The sequence below is a fragment of the Convolutriloba macropyga genome, chromosome 2 (assembly GCF_964194025.1).
Source record: "Convolutriloba macropyga chromosome 2, txConMacr16.3, whole genome shotgun sequence".
Taxonomy (NCBI): Eukaryota; Metazoa; Xenacoelomorpha; order Acoela; family Convolutidae; genus Convolutriloba; species Convolutriloba macropyga.
Genome location: NC_134469.1, coordinates 72,129,100 through 72,147,057, shown reverse-complemented (window position 1 = coordinate 72,147,057; position 17,958 = coordinate 72,129,100). Strand labels below are relative to the sequence as shown.

The 17,958-nt window shown below is 36.3% G+C and overlaps 1 protein-coding gene across 1 annotated transcript in view; it reads left to right on the top strand.

The window, feature by feature from the left end:
* The window catches only part of LOC142334989 (cGMP-dependent 3',5'-cyclic phosphodiesterase-like), a 51,821-nt gene extending 34,941 nt beyond the window's left edge, over positions 1-16,880 (top strand). Inside the window, exons 6-14 of the mRNA XM_075383317.1 lie at positions 3,703-4,215; positions 7,324-7,387; positions 7,948-8,075; positions 8,654-8,883; positions 10,478-10,887; positions 11,546-11,633; positions 12,753-13,088; positions 13,582-13,727; positions 15,220-16,880. Coding sequence (XP_075239432.1) covers positions 3,703-4,215; positions 7,324-7,387; positions 7,948-8,075; positions 8,654-8,883; positions 10,478-10,887; positions 11,546-11,633; positions 12,753-13,088; positions 13,582-13,727; positions 15,220-15,541 — 2,237 coding nt within the window. The 3' untranslated portion in view covers positions 15,542-16,880. The remainder of the gene's footprint in view (positions 1-3,702; positions 4,216-7,323; positions 7,388-7,947; positions 8,076-8,653; positions 8,884-10,477; positions 10,888-11,545; positions 11,634-12,752; positions 13,089-13,581; positions 13,728-15,219) is intronic.
* Positions 16,881-17,958: the final 1,078 nt, after the last annotated feature.

Sequence of the window (17,958 nt, the reverse complement as noted above, 5' to 3'; positions counted from 1 at the left end):
CCCACAATATGCCCTCCCTTAAGCTCTCTGTATTTCGATTTTGTTGTGATATCATTTGCAAAGCAAGACACATATATTTAATATAAAAACTGGTGCTTTTCTGATCTCGCTAAATTATGAAAAAAAACAATTGACACAATTTTTTTCATCGATATTTCCGTTTTAGTAGGCTATTCAAATAAAAGGAGCTAGTGTATTTTATACTTAGCTGGTAAATTTATGCGCTTTATACGATCTAATTTTCCAGTACCAGGCATCGGAGATGTGAATGAAATTTTCTTCTAAACGCGTTTGGTGTTCATTCTTGAACAATTATTAATTAATTAATTGCTCATGAACGAAGTTTGAAGCAATTATTGTAAACGTGTCTTTTTCGTGCAAAATTTTTGATTGACCCGTATTAGAACATAAGTGAATTTTCCATTCTTGATTTTTGAGTCACCTAATTTGTGCTTATTTAGAAATTAAATTGTTGCTAAAGGAACATGGATTGTAAGAATTCCATCTTAAGGTTTTGATGGTCGACAGGTTAATGTGGTAGGCAATTACGCCGGAGGTCGGGGGTTTGAACCACTTCTTTGCAGTCGTTTGTTTTACACCGATAAAGAAAAATTTAGCCGCTTCTGAATTAAATTGCCCTGTCTGTCATTCGCGATCAATTTGATCCGCCGTTAGTACGTTTGCTTTTCCATATAAATATAAAGAATGATGGTGCGCCAGACCGCTCAAAAGCAAGGGTTATGATAGTTCTGTAATTTAGGAGAATTTTTTGTTAATTTTGCTTAAAACTGACTTTGTTTTTTGAGATATTAATTATAGTACTGAAATCATTTAGTAGAAGATTTATTGTCTAGAAACTGTCTATGTTTGTTCATAGTGTTCCGATCGTTTTTATCCACTAGCTCTCGAAATAAAAAAAATTGCCAATTTTTGCAAAAAATATTCAATTCTAAATTCAAACCTACATTTGATTTTGAATTTGGATAGCGTTACAAATTGACGTGAGTTCAGCAGGGTTTCAAGCAATCTGGAAATGTGTGAAATTTGTTCGGAAAGTTTAAGTAAAATTGAAACATTTTCACCCGAAGTAACGTTTTTTTTACTGCAAATGTCAACACCTGCAAGATTGTCAATTGTTTGGAAAATAGTGTAACCACTGCAGAGTGTTTTTTGCTAATGTAAAAAAGTGCCAAGAAGGCTCTTAGTTTATTAGGACTACAGAGTTAGAAGTCTTTGAAATACTTGTCTTCGTGAAATGAAAAAAAAATTAAAGGCGGCCTGACATGCTAACAAAGTTACAAATTTTGTCAGTAGTCTTGTCTTCATGCTTATTTTTCCGCTAAAAAATAATTCGCAAACATTAATGTTACAAAACAACAATTGTTGCAAACATAACTTAAGACAATAGTTGACTTCTGACAATAGTTGACTTCATAAAAACGTCAAAAAACGTTAGTGGTATCAGTCCTAAGAGCATTCATTTTTTAATATGCAAGGTTTTAAAGATTTTGTTCCTCAAATGCGAAAGAAGTCTTTAACTTGTGTATCAATAAGTACAAGGAATGATGACATCTGCTAAACCTACGATGAATTTTTTTCTGCCATAGAATTAGAACTGAACTGTTCAAAACCTAAAGAATTGTATATAAGAAGCGAATGCACAGCTGAGGTCTTATTTGAGTCAATAGGATGAAGATTCATGTTTGTAGAAAGGAAATTTTTGTAAACAGCTACAATTTTTTGCGAGTTCAACTATTAAGTGTTTCTCTCCTCTCAACTTTAGCAAATGTATGTCGGGTCAGGTTGCTTGCCTATCTCAAATCAAAACACCTTAACTGCCTGACAGCTTGAAAACAGCCATGAACTTAGGAAGTCTCATGTGGAATAGAAGTAAACACTTGCACTCGAAAATAGATGAAATTTCAAGAAAATTTTAATAAAAATTGTCTTTTTCTTGCTGCTTCATTAAAATTGACGGCCTCTGACGGTGGTCGAGTTGAAAAGAAAATGTGATTAACAATAGCGTGCGTTATTGTTTTGGTAAAAGTTGCTCGAAACGAAACGACTTTTTAAAAGTTTTCAAATGAATACGCGATGAGTCAAAAATGATATCAAGCAACTTTTGGTCATCTGGATGTTCCTAAAATGTTGTTCTGATTTGATCAAGCAGCGTAGACCAGGAAACTAGGAGTCCATACGTATTCAAACGAAAAAATAATTTTATTTATGTGAATTTCAAAATTTGGAAAATATTTTTCGGTAAATTCTGTAATAAAACTGTATTGATGGTCGTGCGTTAAATTATTATTATCAAAAATGGACAATATTGTGTAGAACTTTAAAAAAGTTCATCGTTGGGCTGAAATTTTTGTCTTCTTTTTTTGAGATCTTGAGCCTCTTCGGTTAGTTATCTTCGTAGAGAATGAATGGTGAGTTTGGTTAAAATAATTAGCTAAATTTTTGACTGAGTCTTATAAAATGGAAATAATAGGGTTATCAGTTTCTAATTGCTCCCGAACAACGTGTGAAGCAATTATTGAACGCGTGTGTCTTTTTACGGCTCCAAAAAGCTTATTGGTGTCACACAGTTTTTTTTAGCTGAAGCAAGTTTGTTCATGACTTGAAGTTTGACCTTTTTATTGAACATTTATCTCTGCTTGTAATATTCAAGGTGAAAAGGTCATTTTGAGAACTTGGTCAGTTCCTCCGATTTATCTAAAGTACAGATCAATCACCTACTTATCAAACCCCTGCCTACCACACCGCACCTACCTGTCCCCCCTATCTACCTGCTCCCCAACTACTTAACCCCTCTACCAACCCCTACACCTACCGAACCCACCACTCCTACCTCCCTGGGCATCTATCGGCGCTCTGCCTACATTCCCCCACGTACCTCGTACCTTACCCCCCCCCCCCCCCAACATGCTCACCCCAAACACCCACCGAACACTCTTCCTCAAACTACGTACACCCCCCTCCCCCCACCTAGCCACTTTCCTAAAAATTGGTTGTTTTTAACTTTATTTTGCTTTTATTCTATTTTTTGACAGTTCTAAAATAGATAGGGTTAGAAGAGTTTTTATTGATTGACTCTTCGTCGTTTCCGGTATTCTATCGGCTTCATTGTGCAAAAAATTTTGCTTGGCCGTTTATGCGCTTTTGTTCATGAACTTTCTTTGACTTAGTGACTTCTTCACACTTATCTAAGTTGCTCTCGTTCTGAAATAAATTTTGTTGCTAATACAGAAGCGGATTTGACCTAAAGGTGATCAAAGCCATTGCAGCTGAGAGGGTAAGATGACAGACTGCCAACAAGAAGATAAAGGGTTCAAAACCTTGTGGGATTGTTTTGTTGAACCTGTATAACATTTCTAAGCTAAACCCCCTCTAAATTAAGTTTTCCCTGTCTGTCGTTCAAGAGCAAGTCACCCGACGCTAGTAGTTTATATTTTTCATCTCAATTTCATATGATTAGTTCACATTGGTGTCGAATTTAAAGACAGCTCTAAACATTTTAAATATAAATTGTTTGAATTAATTTTCAAAAAAAAAATGTTTAATATCAACAAGAAAAAAATTTTGTTATCAGTGAGAAAAAACTTTCTTTTAAAAAACTTTCATTAAATTCGAACCGCATTAAATTTCTCAAGAAACAATATATTGGTGATAATCAACAGCTCTTGTTAGTTATTTGTTGAGACAAAGAGCTACTATTGATTTGGTTTCAGGAGGAGCGTGATCAGTTGGAAAAGTGTTTTGGGAGTGAGCTGTACAACATGCTTTGTATCCCAGTGGAGAGCAGGAGCGACCAGAGTCACGTGATCGCACTCTTCTGTGCCTTTAACAAGCGACACCAACAACAACAACCACAGCAGCAAAACAGCAGCCACAGTAGTAGCAACCTCCACGGAGTACATGGTCCCTCAACCTCCTCAAATGCCCCTACGTCTAGTACCAACTCACGTCATTCGTGTTGGGTGCCCTCAGGCGGTAGTTCGGCAGCCGGTATCGGGAGCAGTTCTAGTGGTGTGACAACCGGTGCAAATCAGCAGCAACCCTCATTTGATGCTATGGACGAGATTAAGGCGCACAACACGTTCCGCTACACGACCACAGTGTTGACCAGTACCATCGCGTACCAGAAGGAGAAAAGACTCAAGACTCAGACTGAGACCATGCTCAACGTCGCCAAAAACCTCTTCTCACAGCTCGGTTAGTCCACTCGAAACTTTCTTTTGAGAAAAAAAAGGCAATATTGGTAGAGATTAATGAAATATAGACTGAAACTTTACATAAAAGTTTTCCTGAAACGCTATATTTTTACACTATAATACTATTTTTCAGAGGATAAATTTTTTAAGTTTTCATTTTGTTGGCCTGACTTCAGGTAACCAGAAACTATATGTTAGTCAGGGATTTTGGTCTGCCATTTTTGACCCCTCGAAATATTGATAAAAGGAAAACATGGATGCTGTCAATCGAAAGCTCTTACAACGCCGAATATTTCCTTAAATTCGTTCCTGTTGAAGATATGAGCTTGTCAAGAAAATACAGGTTTTCCTAGATAAATTATGGAAAAATTTAACGAAATGACTACTTTCTCAGCTCATTCGAAAAATTTCGTGTACAAAAGCAGTCGCTGACAGTAAAGCATTTTGATAGAAAAAATCCATTCTAAAATGGGGTAGACTCTAAAACCCTTCAGAGTTGAGTTGTCATGCAATTACTTTAGCTTTAATAATTTGGAGAAATTTAAGATTTTATTTGTTTCAGCTGTGACCGCATTTTTTCTGTTAGCCTATTTCATTCCATGTATATGTAATAATTGGTATCAATTTTTAAGGCAACGCAGAATGAGTTCCTAGGCGGTACCAAAGCTTAGTTATTGACTTTAATGGATGTGATAACGGTGATTAGGTGGCATACATTCTCTAACGAAACGTAATTTTAGTTCTTCGGCAGCACAATAGCTCAGGTATTATTTTTATTGGCTGTGACCAGACTGATCTTTTAAATTTAAATTTTAATTCCTTAGCTTTGCGAGCACTTCGTGCGTTTTCGCTTTGTCATATCTTGTCATTATAATTTTTAAGACAGCAATTACTTTTTTGAAACTTAAACTCTTGCTCATAATATGAAAAGATAAATTAAACGAACAGCATTAAGTGATGGCAAAAGTAAGTACGTTTTTTTTATTCTTCCAACATTTTTCAAAATGGGGAAAATATATTGCAGGCTGGCTGTTTTCTATTTCTTCAGTCAATTTTTCACTTTTTGTTTACGCATTGTGAAGAAAAAATAAACATCATTTTGTAGCCCGTAGGAGCTAGTTTTGATTTTTATAAAAAAAAACTCAAACTTTATTGCAGATTATTATAAAAGGGGGAACTGTTTGAAAAGATAAAAGAAAATCAGGAAAGATTCATCTTTGGTTTTTCCGGGAACAAAATATTTTGCACAGAAGCCTCTAAAAGATAGACTTGTTAGTTCAACTGCAAATTTATGGTAACAATTTAACAACTTTTTTCTAATTTTTTCTAATAAGAAAGAGAAAAATGAAAATGTTTCAAAGGAAAACAACCTCGTTTTGTAGATAATATGCGCACCTACGCTGAACCTTAAATATACCCAGATATATTTTTGCTGTAGTAATTGAATGACGTTTCACAGTATTAGCTTACTATGGAAAAATTTAGACGAGAACAACAGAGAATAAGGGGCTGAGAGAAATTTTAAGTGTTCTGTTGATTGGCCTTGATGGTTCAGACACTTTCAAATAGAAATTTTTCAAGGGAATCTAGTTGGTCATCAATTTTAGATAATGGTGAAGGCAGAAACAAGAAGATATGACATGTTTTTCTGCTTTAAATGAAAAAAAAGTAAGCAAGGAAAAGTTTTGGACAAGTAAAAAAAATACTTTCTTCGATTTCTTCTGCATTTCATTGCCATGCTTTGTAACCCTTCGGTTTTGTAAACCTTCATTTTACGCTTTTATATGACAAAAACTAACTCTTTGTTAAAATTGGTTCTTGGGAATTGGTTACTTAAGGAACATTCAGAAAGAAAATACAAAGGACAACCAAGGGAGGAACGCAAGCGAAATTTTGGGTTTTCAACTTCCTTACTTCAGATTTAAAATGAATTTGATAATTGGGGTGTTTTCAGGGTCTCACTGTGATTTATAGTTCGATTTACTAGTAGATTTTCTATTGCATTCCTTTATACGTTTTCATTTCAAGTAATAGAGGTGAAGTTTTTCTGAACTAGAAAGCTTCTTTCCGAATAGCTGCAACAAAACTTTCTAAAAACACATTCTCAAAATCAATTAAGGTTTATATAGGACGGTTTATTTGAATTGATTGCTTGTGCAGAGTTAGTGCCCAGAAGAACAGAAAAAGCAACTAGGAAAAAAGAAAAACATCCTTGTCAACGCTGCTGGCGTCTTCCCAACTGTTGCCTGGTTGAGTTGAAAAAATACGTTCTGCGGTTGTTCCAGATATGATTGAATCAAGAGATTGCAGAGTCCGCCTGACTGATCTAGTTAAAAACCAAAAACGTCAATATTCAAGTACAAAGAACTAATGTACTTGAAACTAGAATGTATTCAAGAAAATAACGCAAATTTCGAATGAAGAACAACTGAATTGAAGATAACTTCACATTGATACCAAAATGACACTATTTGACATTATTAATGAACTTTTTTGAAGGTTTCTAGTGGTGTTAGTTTAAGATAAAAATTTAGTTGCAACTAATTGCTTTCTTAGACTGTGGTTTATTATCTGTTAATTTTATATGAATAGCAAGGTTGTGATTGTTTCTCAGTTTCAAAAATTAAAGCACGTTTTAATTAAGGTTGCTCCAATGAAATTGCTTAAACTTGAGATTTTTAAAATTGAATGTCAAGGAGTTGACAAACTTTCTGTGCTACGAAAAATCTCGCCCGAGCCGTCGTGTTTTATTTTGAGATTTGACAAAGGCATTTACTCTTTGATTGTCCATGAAAGAACTCAAATAGGTGTAAGAAAACTCAGAAGCTCGAACCCCCTTGTTGTTTTAGAGCTCACGCATTAAAATTTGATGACTGAAAAAATTTTCGTCTTCAGCCATTTTTCAATTGAATTAAAGTTAAACTCTCGTTAAATTTAATTTTGAAATCCCGAAAAATTTTTACTGAAGAAATTGGTTAAAATTCAATATTTGAAATTCGGTAAAAGATTTAGTGAATTCATGCAACATGCATAAAAATGTTTGTCTTTATACAAAATTGTTTGTGATGCTTTTTGTGTGATTGAAGTTTTAATGATTGTCTTGTTTCAGAGGACATGACTGAGCTTCTCAAGTTGGTGATGCAAGAGGCCAGGAATCTATGCAATGCTGAAAGGTACCGAACTAACTTCATTCATCGCAAAATTCCAGAAACCCTTCTCCCATTTTTTAAATACCAAATTAAATTTAATTTCTCTCAATTTATGTTACAAATATTTAAGAAATATAATCTTATTATTCTCATTGCCTAAATTTAGCAATATTCGTGCAATACCAAAATGTCCATTACTATTTAACAATGCTCTGTCACATTTTTAGAAGTACCTTCTAAGAGAAACGCAAATTGAATTTTGCTGTGAAGCAGAAATGAAGCGGTTTTTGAACAAAAGCTAGAAATGTGACTGAAAAAATTGATGGTGAAATAAGTGTTTTCTATTTATATATGCTGTAACAGAATGGAACCCTTAACTTTGAAACTTGAACCCCACTTAATCTGGAGCTATTTGTTGACATACAGTTGATTGCATAGCCTATCAAGAGAGGACTACTGTCTATGATGACAATGAATCATAATCAATCATAGATCGTCATTAGACCCGGTAAAGGCGATAATTGGGAGAAATCTTCGAAAAAGAGTTTTATTTTATACTGTGTATGTGTACCTGTGTGATTAAGGTGCTCGCTGTTTCTGGTGAATGAGAACAGGCAACAGCTAGTGGCCAAAGTGTTCGATGGGGGAGAGGCTTCCACAGAGATCCGGATTCCAATTGACACAGGCATCGCTGGACAGGTTGCCACGACAGGTGTGCCAGCTGACTACATAATAATAAAGACAATAAAAATAATCCAGACTGGCAGGTTGCATGCCAACAACATCAATATAATATATTTTAAACTGAATTGTGTTCGCTTTCGTCCATTGATATAAGCCCCAGAAATACCTAAGAGCAACTGATGAAACTAAACGATTCAAATTGTATCATCTTCATTTCTATCATTATTGCGCACACGTGTAAATACATCCGCTGATTGTGTAATATGGCATATTGGAAATAATAATTGGGGAGGGGGTTTACGTTGTAGCCAGGGTGGGTTGAGATATTAAACCTAGGAGCGATTAATGCGCAGATTGCACATAGCTAGATTAATTTCAGTATCTCTCTGCAATTGTAGTAATGCTTGATCTGCATTGGAACCAGTGTCAAACCCTCAAATTTTGGTTTTTCTCATGGCCTGTTTCTTCGTCGTCGTTGTTCTTAAAATGTCTTCTCTCCACCTAAATTTACTCCGATCAAGGGGAGGTTATACTCCAAACTCTGTTATGCTTTATTGTATGGGCAATTTTGATTTGCTTCTAACTTTAAATTGTTTGAATGTGTAGGCGAGATCCTGAATATAAAGGACGCGTATGAGCACCCGCTGTTCTTCACTGGGGTGGACAAGAAGACGGGGTTCCGCACCCGGGCCATCCTTTGCTTCCCAATCATAGACGGAGACCAGGTGATCGGGGTGGCTGAACTCTGCAACAAGATTGCTGGAAACTGCTTCTCAACTGAAGACGTCCAAGTGGCAAAGGCTTTCTCCATCTACTGTGCAATTGCTATCGCTCATGTGAGTACAGCCCTCTCACCCACTTGTGCATAAAATTTCAGGAAAAGTATCAGTAAAACTTCGAGTAGTTACAAGTTCGTAATGAGATGGCACAGACGAAGTGGAAAGTGTGAAAATGAAATGATAAGACCACCCTCCCTTCCCCATCCAAACATGAATCAAATATCTTTTGATTAGCGTTTGTGACACAAACTTGGCAAATTTTGTGCTTAAGTGAATTGCTTAAAAAGTGATTTTGGGTTGGTTTTTTGGGAACTTCAAATAATCTGAAGCTACAAACCCATAATCTATAAGCTTTATTAGATTAATTTAATTTGAATTTTAATTTGAATTTAATTTGAAGTTAGTTCCTTTTTAATCGTGTTTCCGTTCGGGTTTCGGGTTGGCATTTTCGTTCGGGTTTCGGGTTGGCATTTTGTTTCTGCTGTTGTTTATAAGATCCAAAATTTATTCGATTTCTGTTTAAATGTTTGGAAGCTTAAAAGATACATGGTTACTTAATCAAGATTAATTATATCAGCTCACTGTCAACTGACCTTGCGTAAGTCGAACAGTGTCGTCACAAAATTTCACTGAAATATAAAATTTGAAAATTAATGTATTATACGCTGTGCAAATAAAAATGCTATAATAAAATTGAATGTAACAAAGAAAGAAATTCACATCGTTGATCAAAATAAAAAAAAACGTTATAATTAGGGCAAAGACAAGACTTGCAACGATGTCATGTGACCTTTTATGCGTTACCTGTTTGTAACAAAACTGATAAACTCATTAAAAAATGGAAAATCTTCAAAGTATTAACCAAGAATGTTTGAAAAATTTGTTGACTTATTCACAATTAGCTCGCAGTCCCACCTCCTCAGTTGAAAAAAAAAACAATTGAAGTTATGAACAAGTTGAGTCAAATTGAAACTTAAAGTCGAGCTAAATGAAGCAGTTCTATAATCAGCTTTATTCGTTGTTCGCACGGTCATTTGAGTAGGATAATATTCAGTCGATCAGAATCAAGCAGTGATTTGTTTCTGCAGCAGTATACTAGCCCCCTCCCTTAACTTAATTAGCTGCCCCTTTGTCAACAGTGCCCATTTTTAGCGCTTATTGTTTCAGAACTTTTAAATCTGAAGCTAGTTCCTTTTTAACCCTGTTTCCATTTTTGTTTAGTTCTTTCTACTCTTGATTGCATTCTTGATGGCATTTCAACTTTAAATTTCACTGATTATTGTGGAGAAGGTAGTTTGTGCCGGTTCGGAGGTGAGTTGGTGACAATTGATTCAAACTGACTTATGACAAAAAAAATGCACGTAATGGGATATAGCATTCTCATTTTCAGCAAAAGTCTAATAAAAATGGCTGTCAATTTTTTGCAACTTTTATTACAAATTTTTCAGTTATGAGGTGATCCTTAATATTTGGCGTTAAATTGTGTTTCGCGAGGAAGTTGTGTTAAAATGGTTAGCGAGGAAGGTACAAGAAGCTTTTTTGTTGAGGTGGACTAAGAGATGAATACTACCTGTTAACCCTTTCATCATGCTATGTATTGACGTGTAACAGGGTTTAAATATGATTTTTAGTTTATTTTATTTGCTTTCAGTCATTGCTTTACCAAAAAGTTCAACAAGCGCAGAAGAAGATTTTGTTGACGAATGAACTTATGCTCTATCACATGAAGAACCTCTCATTGGACGAGGTCACCGCACTCTTGGGAGAGGAGAGGGAAAACGTGTGTGAGAAGTGGCCAGGAATCGATAGCTTCAAGTTCAACGCCCGCTTGACTATACCTTATAGTGAGACGGTGCGATGTGTTCTCAACATGTTCCACGAACTGGGTTTCATCAGCCGTTGGCACTTGGACATGGACACCCTGGTCCAGTTCAGTCTGACTGTGAAACAGGGCTACAGAGATAGTGTTTCTTATCATAACTGGTGGCACGCTTTCTCAGTTGCCCACTTTTTCTACCTTATTTGCAAGAACTGCAAATCGAGCGTCGCCAGCCAATTAAGGTATGGTTGCTAATCCTCCCTTGTCTCTTAATTGGGGTTGTAATCCGATATGTCCGCAATAAATTGGGTTATCTTGGGCTCTTTTAAACTATTTCTTCAATCAAGAAATTTTAGTTCGCTCAACAAAATTGAATCGAATTGAAAAAAGTATTTGGCATTCATGCAGAAGTCGACATTTAATTTGGGTCAATACTGAAAAACTGGCATGTATTTTTCAGTCACAGTCAGAACTTCATTGAACATATTTGTTGTCTGTCTTTTAAACAGCAAAAGATACCTGAAATACTTCAGACACTTAAAACTACGAAAGAATAATTACGTAATTGCCATGTCCAATAAAAATGATTAATTGAAGAGTTGAAATGTTCTATCTAACTCGCAAGTCTTTTTTCGAGGAAATCTAAATAATGAATTGAGATTTCAGCTTGTTCTGCAAATTCAATTATGAGTTGGCACAATTGAAATTCAGATGATGAGAATAGTTGCGAACAAAATTCATAGTTGCAAGTAGTTTCTCTCGTGGTTTTCCTATCACAAATGCAGTACTTCCATCAAACAACAGAACCGTTTCTTGTTTTCTTAAATGCTCGCTGAGTCTGATAGAAGAAGTTTAAAATTGAAAACATGAAATAATCATTTGTTATGGTTTTATTTTCAGTGACTTGGAGACGTTTGTCACATTCATAGCGTGCTTGTGTCACGACATTGACCATCGAGGAACGAACAACTCATTCGAAATCAACTCCGTTAGTATCCCTTACAATGAACTGGAAAACTGTCTATCATTTTGATTTCATTGAGAAATAGTCGGTACACATGTCTAATAAATCGCAACCCTTGCTCTCAGAAACTTCAACGTTCCGCAAGCATTCAAGTGTTTGAAACCGACTAAAATTCGAGATTTTGCAGGATTACTGCGAAATCATTGAAAACAATGAACGCAGAGTCTTACAAAGTTATCTTTCAATACTTTAGTTGAATTTTGCAGCATATCTCATCGTTCATGTTCCCATTTTGCACCGTGAGTTACGTAATTCTTTCCAAAAAATTACGTAATTCTTTATTACGTAATTCTTAACGTAATAAAAGAGTACAGCGTCCAACATTTCCTGCATGCCAGATTCTTAACAGAAACACAGAAACAAATTTCTAGGCATTATCTAAGAAAAACAATATCCGAATAAATTGCGAAATAAATTTTTCTGTCAAGTACCATTTTTGAAAATCTCCGAATTGCTGGAAAATAGAAGAATAAAAAGTTAGTCGTTTTAAAATTTGTTGGATTTTGAGAATAAATGGAATTTATAGGTGCTTAGACTAAAAGAATCGAGTAGTCTAACAATGATTTTTGCTCTATTTTGCTCCAAATGTTTTCACCTTTACAAAATTTTAAAAACATTTCAATAATCTTTGGACCCCTTTTGTGTGCCTATTAGACGTCTACTAAATACATTTGTTTCGTATTTTACAAACATCTGTTTTAAAGACTTAAGCGTATTTGAAACTTGAAAAGTGAAAAAGCTCTGAAAATTTAAAACGCAGTATTTACTCGAGAAATCAACAACTGAAAATTTCTCTTCAATAATCAATTCAGTTTTCGACTGCTTATTGGTGGTCTTGCTGCTGTTGCAAATCTCCGTAGAAGATATCGATCGACCAAAATTGAGCAGACACGAAAATTGGTCTGGCATAAAGTTCCTAGCCTCATTTGCAAGGAGGGTTGGAGCAAAAACAAACTTGAGGGTTATTTCTATTCAAATTTTAACCAATCTTGAGTTTTCTCTGTGTTTGGGCCAGCCTTTGATTTGATTTGTTCATTGATTCAGATTTGTTTGTTTTTGCTAAAGCAGTTTTTATTTATTTAGAAAAGCACCCTGGCATCCCTCTACAGCTCGCAGGGCTCCGTTATGGAGAGACACCACTTTGCACAGACTGTGGCCATCCTGAACAGTGGCAGTTGCAACATATTCGCTACTCTTCCAGACAACCAGTTCAAAGAGGCCCTGGATATGCTGCAGTGCAACATACTGGCCACAGACCTCGCGCACCACTTCAAAATCATGGCCAAACTGAAAGACATGGCCTGTAATGGGTACCAAGTTGACAACGAGAAACACCACGAACTGCTCTTGTGTTTAATCATGACCTCGTGTGATCTCTCTGATCAGACGAAGGACTGGAACAACTTGATAGAAGTTGCGGTGAGGACTACTTGTTCATTGTGACACTTCAATTTATTAAACCAAGGTTTACTCCACACAATTTTGAAATCGTTTCCGTTAACGCCGCCAGCTTAGTGGGTTGGTTTTATTTGCAACTCAGAATCAGATGGTTTAAGAATAACATAAAAATTTTCATATACCAGCACAGGGACGGTGGGGGGGGGGGAGAGGTAATGGGGGGGGGGGGTACCGAAAAGATCCCTTTTTAGGACACTTGACTTTTTGTTGACAATTATAAATGCTTTACTTTATCAACAGAATGTAAATTTTTATTTCCTATACTAATTCCACCGTTATTCTGAAACTTCCACCGCTGTATTGGTCCTTTCCACCCTTCTGTTAAAATCGATGGCGAGTTGACGACTGAAAGTTGTTGTTGTTTCCATTCTTTCCTTTATATTTTTGGGTTTTTACAGCTAATTCTCGATCCGAGTGTGTTATATCTAGTGATGATTTTGTGGTTGTTGTTTAGGAGAGTCTGTACGAGGAATTCTTCAACCAGGGAGACCTGGAGCGAGAGATGGGTGCTCAGCCGAATGAGATGATGGACAGACACAGAGCCCACATTCCAGAACAGCAAATCAGCTTCCTCGATAACGTCGCCCTTCCCACATTCGAGTTAGTACACACCATGCACCCACCCCTCTCCACCACACAACCCCCAACCTGTCCCACCCTTTTTAAGACACGACGGGAGTCTTAATCCGTTTGAACAAGAATTAATTATTAATAGCCGCAGAGCGATAGCTGGGGCTATTATTGGCCTTCTCTTGGTTTTTTACAATTCAAAGAATTTGAATTGTATTGGGGCGCTGTCTTTTTTTTAAGATCTGTTCACACATTTTCATGATTTTTGAAGTCAAATTGGAGTAGTGATTTTGGTCACGCCGAAACAGGAAATGGAGCGAAAAAGCGAGTGGTTTTGCGGCGTGAATCTTTTTCGCTCTAATTTTAAAGTAGAGTGAGAAAACGGTGTTTGAACAAAAATTCGGTTTCTCGGTAGTGGTTTTTTGTTCACATGCGGCAATTTCACTCTGATTTTTACTGTTTTTTCGATTTTTTGGACCAGATTTTTTTCTAAATGGTTTTCCCAATCCATTCACAGCTCAATCTAGACCTAGTTTGTTGTTTGAATTAAATTTTCATTTCTCGCTAGTGGTTTTTTTGTTCACATGCGGCATTTTGACATCGATTTTCCGTTTTTTCTTATTTTTTTGATCTGATTTTTTTAAAAAATGGTTTTTTCAATTCACTCATAGTCCATTCTAGGTCTAGTTTTTCTGTTTAGTCAATGAAAATTCTTTGAATTGTACGTCAGGACTTGTCCTGCTATGTTTTTTTTATTTCGTCGTCATGATTTTTGTTACGACCATATGACGTCACAGCCACTTCTTGTTCATTCGTTCATGCAATTTCAATTGAATTGCATGTGTGACGTCATTTTTTGCTCTTAGTGGAGCGTGTTTTTTTGTTCATGCGCGTGATTAAATTTTTGGTCACACTTGATTTACCTCACTCTCAAAAATGACTTCCTCAATTTGAAATTGACTTTTAATTACTTTAATTCAAAGAGATAAGGTCAAATGGGTGTGTGTCACTCTAAATAAAGGTTATTTGAGGTCAGCTAGTAGAGGCAGCAATAACTTATACAGATTTTGAATCAAAATATAACTAACAGATCAGCCTTCAATGAAAAGACGAATTTTTTGTGGTCTGTCTTTTTTACTGTTTTTTTAGCCTGCCGATCTACGAATCTATTGCGGCTATTTTCTGGCAATCTGCCAGCTATGTTTTAATTGCTCAGGCAAGGCGATTTGATTTTTGTTTTTTTTCGTCCTCGTCAAATTAGCTTTAATAGAGCTGTCAAAAAGTTTTGAAGAGCCGATCACGTTAATTATTTCGTTTTCGACTATTTTTGAACTAAGCAAAAGAATGTCCTAATATTAGCAAGCTCAAGCGTAATAGTTTGGCAAAATATAGTGGTATAAGGATACTATTAGGGGCTTCAAGAAGAATAGGAAGAAAAAGTTTCTTGCAATATGGTGAAAAATTTATCTAGTGTCTTGCAAAAAATATGTTATTTTATGGTGATCACTGGGAAATATTTCAGCCTGCTGAGCAAGTTCCTCCCGCAGTGTTCAGAAGCATATGACGAAGTTGAGCTGAACAGACGCAGGTGGCAGGTTGTGAAGAACGAAGTGGGCGATAAGCCAATCATGGTCAAGGGAAAACTCGACATTAGACACCTGGACGTTGACCAGCTCCTCAATGACAAGGAAGGCTCCCCTGGAACCAACTCACCCGACACCCAAAACTCATCCTCACCGGCCTCACCCTCAAAACAACAGCAGGAACCCTCCCCATCCGAAATCAATGACGTCACAGCTGTGAACAAACCTGCGAGCAACTGTGTCTCTAACTCTACACATTAACTGGAGCCAGATCTAGAATGTTCTTCTGAAGACGTGATGCAACTTCTGACGACTCAACCATGACGCGCTGTTCTGGTGTGACTCGGTTTTGTGTTATTTTGTTCGTTTTGTCCTGTCTTGTGTTGTTTTGTCAAGACGATGAAGACCACCCTCGCTCTCTCTCTCTCTTCTCTATCTCTTTTTCGAGGGAGACGGATATTCGTAGATTCATTCCTTAGTTTCTCTCTTTCTCTCTCAGTATTTTATCCGCATAACGAGTAGCCATTACCTGTTGTATCTATATCTTGTAAAAGCTTCAATCGGCGTCTATGTCCCTAAATGGACAACATAGTCGCTACCCACGCCACTGCAGTTTTCTAATTCCTTATTTGACTTTGTTTTTGCCTCCCTGTCGTCCTAATTTTGTTCCTTCATTTTATTATGTTTTGTTCCATGACTATTGGGTCACTGCATCCATTCGAACTCACTCAACTACGCAACACGTATTGTGTTCCTTCAATGTGTTTGCGTGAGGGATTTGTGCCACAAACGATGATAACATAACGATGGATAGCCCGGGTCGACTCCAATTTAAATTTGACGTTCTTGTGACTTTCTGGACCATGTTGAATTTTCTCATATCCGTTAATTGCTCTTCGTCGTCTACTGCATTGTGCGTGGCCTGTCAATGTCATTTATCTCTGGCTATTGGTGTGTGTGAAGCTGACATATGGTGTGAGGTTGTATGTTTATATATGGAGAGTTTAACTAAATGGGTATTTCAATTTCGAGGTCACATTTGGTAACCAACGACCAAATATTAGCCAGATGATTTGTTATGTTGCAGAGTTAAACTTGATTTTAATCTTGGAGGAAAATTAGAAGAAGTCATATATAAAAAACTGGACTGATTTATTGACTTGTATTTTGAACAAGGTAATTACCGTCAAAACTAAAATACGTTTTATTTTATTATGAAAAGTATCAAATCAACGAGAAAGAAATTATTAATTCCAGTTCATATTTCCAACCGGTCAAACATGAATGAAGTTTATAATTTCTGTTCATTCAATAATTAATTAATTAATCTTCTGTTTTAATGTAAAAAGCTAGTCTTAATAAGCAAAACATTTATTTCCAATTAGTCGTCCGACCAAAGGTGCAGAAACTTGAATTTCAATTCTTAACGACGTAAAAACTACAAAGCGTTACATTGGAAAGTAGAACCCAATCCTATTAAAATTACTTTTGATTAAAATCAATGAATTTGTTTGGAGAGCTTTGTAGTTTTGAACAAAACTGTTGAAAAATTGACAAATTATGAAATCACAATTTGTACATTAATTTATTTTCGAAACTTTTCCTTTTCAAGAATGATGGAAGCATTCTACGGCGAAGAAGAATAAGGTGTATGATTTAATCTTTGTAGCATTTTTGGCAGTTCTCAACGCATTGAAACCGAAATACGCTTGTACACACGTGCGAACGCTCACATGCACTCAACCCGACACACGAAATGAGACATGCAGTCACTCAAGCTCATCACAGGGCGAGGTGTCGGTTTGAAATGACTGGCATGTCCAGACCGTCCCAGTATGTAAATACTCAGATAGAAAACGTGGATTTTTTTACGCTGGTACCTCCCAGTCCTATATAGCCGCAATTTATTCGCTCTCCCCAAAAATGTCTGGCTCATTCTGATAATATTATTCATTTTCATGAAGTACGTTGCTGTTGTAGCTGTCCCATAGAGCTGCAATTTGTAGGTAATTTTGGCTGGATACGGACGTTTATTGCCGTTTTTAACTGGTACCCTAGCTGCATTTGTATTATAATAACCCGGACTTGGGTCTTTGTATTATAATAACCCGGACTTGGGTCTCAGAGCATTTCAGCGCTGAACCAGCACATTTCAAGTGTAAAAGTTTAATTCAGTTCTGAAACATTGCTTCTCAGAATATTTCAAGTTTCTTTATGTGCAGTTCTTCTTCATTATGATTATATTGAGATCACGGAGTTAGCCCATGCTAAACTTATCTGTACAATCTGAAAATTACTCATACCCCAAAAATAAGTCTGAGCAGAGTAAGTCATACTTTTGTAGCTTATGACTGGTAATTATTATAGTAGCATACAAACTATTTATATATAAGCTAGTTTGTAGGCAATTAACACAAAGCGCATTTAGCTTTGTGGTTACGACTTGCTACGCAAATTAAATGTTATAAGTACCAAAGCGCAAGTTCGAATCGCATATAAAGCAGACCCTGTTGGCGGGAGTTAAGTTGAACATTTTTGTTCATGCAGTAAATTTTACTCAAAAATCAAGACTGGCCCGTGTAAATTGGGCCCTGAACAGAGTACTGGCCATCCTGAGGAACAGAATATCTTTAGACTGATTTAGCGCTGATTTACTCTGCCACCAACCTCCGGGAAAA